This window comes from Macrobrachium rosenbergii, chromosome 23, assembly GCF_040412425.1.
Source record: "Macrobrachium rosenbergii isolate ZJJX-2024 chromosome 23, ASM4041242v1, whole genome shotgun sequence".
Lineage (NCBI taxonomy): Eukaryota > Metazoa > Arthropoda > Malacostraca > Decapoda > Palaemonidae > Macrobrachium > Macrobrachium rosenbergii.
The window spans coordinates 44,849,469-44,851,968 of NC_089763.1; the positions used below are offsets into that span (position 1 = coordinate 44,849,469).

At 33.9% G+C, this 2,500-nt stretch overlaps 1 protein-coding gene across 1 annotated transcript in view; it reads right to left on the reverse strand.

Moving 5' to 3' along the window:
- Nucleotides 1-2,500, reverse strand: part of LOC136851575 (uncharacterized) — a 1,000,137-nt gene that overhangs the window by 862,823 nt on the left and 134,814 nt on the right. The window contains exon 2 of the mRNA XM_067125846.1: nt 1,673-1,937. Coding sequence (XP_066981947.1) covers nt 1,673-1,928 — 256 coding nt within the window. The 5' untranslated portion in view covers nt 1,929-1,937. The remainder of the gene's footprint in view (nt 1-1,672; nt 1,938-2,500) is intronic.

Here is a 2,500-nt window from a genome sequence, read left to right on the forward strand (position 1 = left end):
AAGATAAAAGACACATGAAATTACAAGTAAAATATTTAAGTACACATGAAACGTTCACTGAAACCAGGAAACGAAACGGGAACAATCAATATATACAAAATTTTACTCATAACATGACCAATAAAAGGCTTAAAAATAATAACAATCTTAAATGAAATGTGAAAAGACACATGAAATCATGAATCGTCTTTGTTGGTAGGGCACAGTTCGTAGGTCCACACAAGGCCTCCTACTCCTTTCCACAATTTACGGCACTTAGGGCAAGGGCGCTTCCTGACAGGCCAGATTCATCAAAACCAACCAACCACAAAATTGCTACTCAAAGATTAACGCGACATTAAAAATGATTGATAAAAGATAAAATGATATATCAAATGATCGATAAAATAAGGTATATACGTGACAAGAGGTCAAAAGGTACATAAAAAAGGTCAAAAGGTGAGCTTTCACGGCCATCTTCCAATACTGCTGAAGCTGTCATAAAACACGGTAAGCAATTGTAATAATAATCACAATAATTATACTCAAAACTTCTTTATAAAATGTGTAAACATTTATGTGGAAAGACAAACCCCTTTTCCTGCATGCACGTTTTTTTTTTTTTTTTTTTTTTTTTTAAGAAGAAAATTTCGAATCAATAGGTCCATATGAAACCACTGGACTAAACTTAATTACAAGGTAAAAACATCTATTAAAGATGACACGGCATAAAAACATAATAGCAGAACATTCACTCACCTTAATGAAATCTTTTTATCCTCTATGATGATCCGTAGGCGATTAACAACTGAAGCAGATATGCTATAATTCATTTCAAAACACGCCAACTAAACTAATCACAACGGGGACACAATTTAGGTCACATATCAGAGACATAAAAGTATATGCAACTCAAATAATTAACCCTAAACATACACTTACCCTTCAGTACATTATAAACAATGAGTATCACTGTAAATGTTTAATGTGCAAGTACAAACACACACTCTGCTAATTGCTGTGTCAAAGTGTATGAGGTAGCGCGACGACTCTTCTTTAGAATAAAGTCATGTAAGATGTATATATATATATATATATATATATATATATATATATATATATATATATATATATATATATATATATACATATATATACACAATGTATATAAATATATATGTATATGCATATATATACACACAGAATGTATATAAATATATATATGTATATGCATATATATACACAGTATGTATACAAATATATATATAAATATATATATACAGTATATATAATGTATGTATGTATGTATGTATACACCACCCGCTAATTTCCATGTCCAAATATATCAGATTAACTCCAAAAAGTGGAAGCCTATAATTCACACAGACGCGTGTATGCACGTATGTATGTATAAGCACTGGACTAATTTCCGTATTCAAAAACATGAAGTAACCCCGATAACTATCAACTTTCCTTTTACATTTTCAAATGAATGCCTTGTTTAATGAATATTATTGTCTACTGCGTTTTTTTTTTTATCATAAACACACAGCTAATTACTATATCCAACTGTTAGCGGTAAAATCAGATGATGAACATTTTCGTGTACCTGTATGTATGCAAACCAGTCAAAGCGAAAGCATGGACCATCAAGTCTGCAGAAAGTGGAAAAAATTCCAAATCGTCTACTCACAACTAACTGATGGCCCAACGGGTCTTTTCTTGGGCGAACCCGGGGCGTGGGATAACGACGGGGAAGGCGGTGGGCGTGCAACCGTCGGGATGTGAATGGGGGCTGACTGCGTAGGCGTGACAGCCATATGGGTACTTGGTGACCCTTGGGTGGGCGTGCTACTTCGCTGCCATTCTTGGTGGGCGCGGATTAGCTCTGGGCGGATAACCCAGGGGAGGTACCAGTCCTCTCTCTTTCCTTTGTCTTTGTCCTTCATTGTGATGGCCTGCGGATAAAACAATCATTACGAGACGGAAAATAATGATGAGGCCATTTTCCTTATGTGTAAATCTTGGTATATTGTTAGAAAAACGGTTAAAATCCTTAAGCTTATATTCCCTCTGGCGAATGGAGACTGCCTACGGAATTCAAGTGTATTTTTGACAATTTACAATAGGCTTCTATATAAAATAATATTCTTAAAACATAAAATACAGATTGGTTACTGCAAATAACTGCAAATAAAAAAATGTGCAACAAATTAAATATTTCCAAGCAAACACTTGTCATATATAAACACAGTACATATACAGACTATATATATATATATATATATATATATATATATATATATATATATATATATATAGAGAGAGAGAGAGAGAGAGAGAGAGAGAGAAAAGAGAGAGATAAAATCACATTAAACACCGGAGTGCTGCGAAACGTTTCGACACTAGTCCTTTACTTAGCAGACTAGTGTCGAAAGGCCTCACAGCACTCAAAGTTCCGTTTCCTTCGTGAACCATCTTTATTTATATATTCATCACGTTCCATATTTTCGTGATTCAG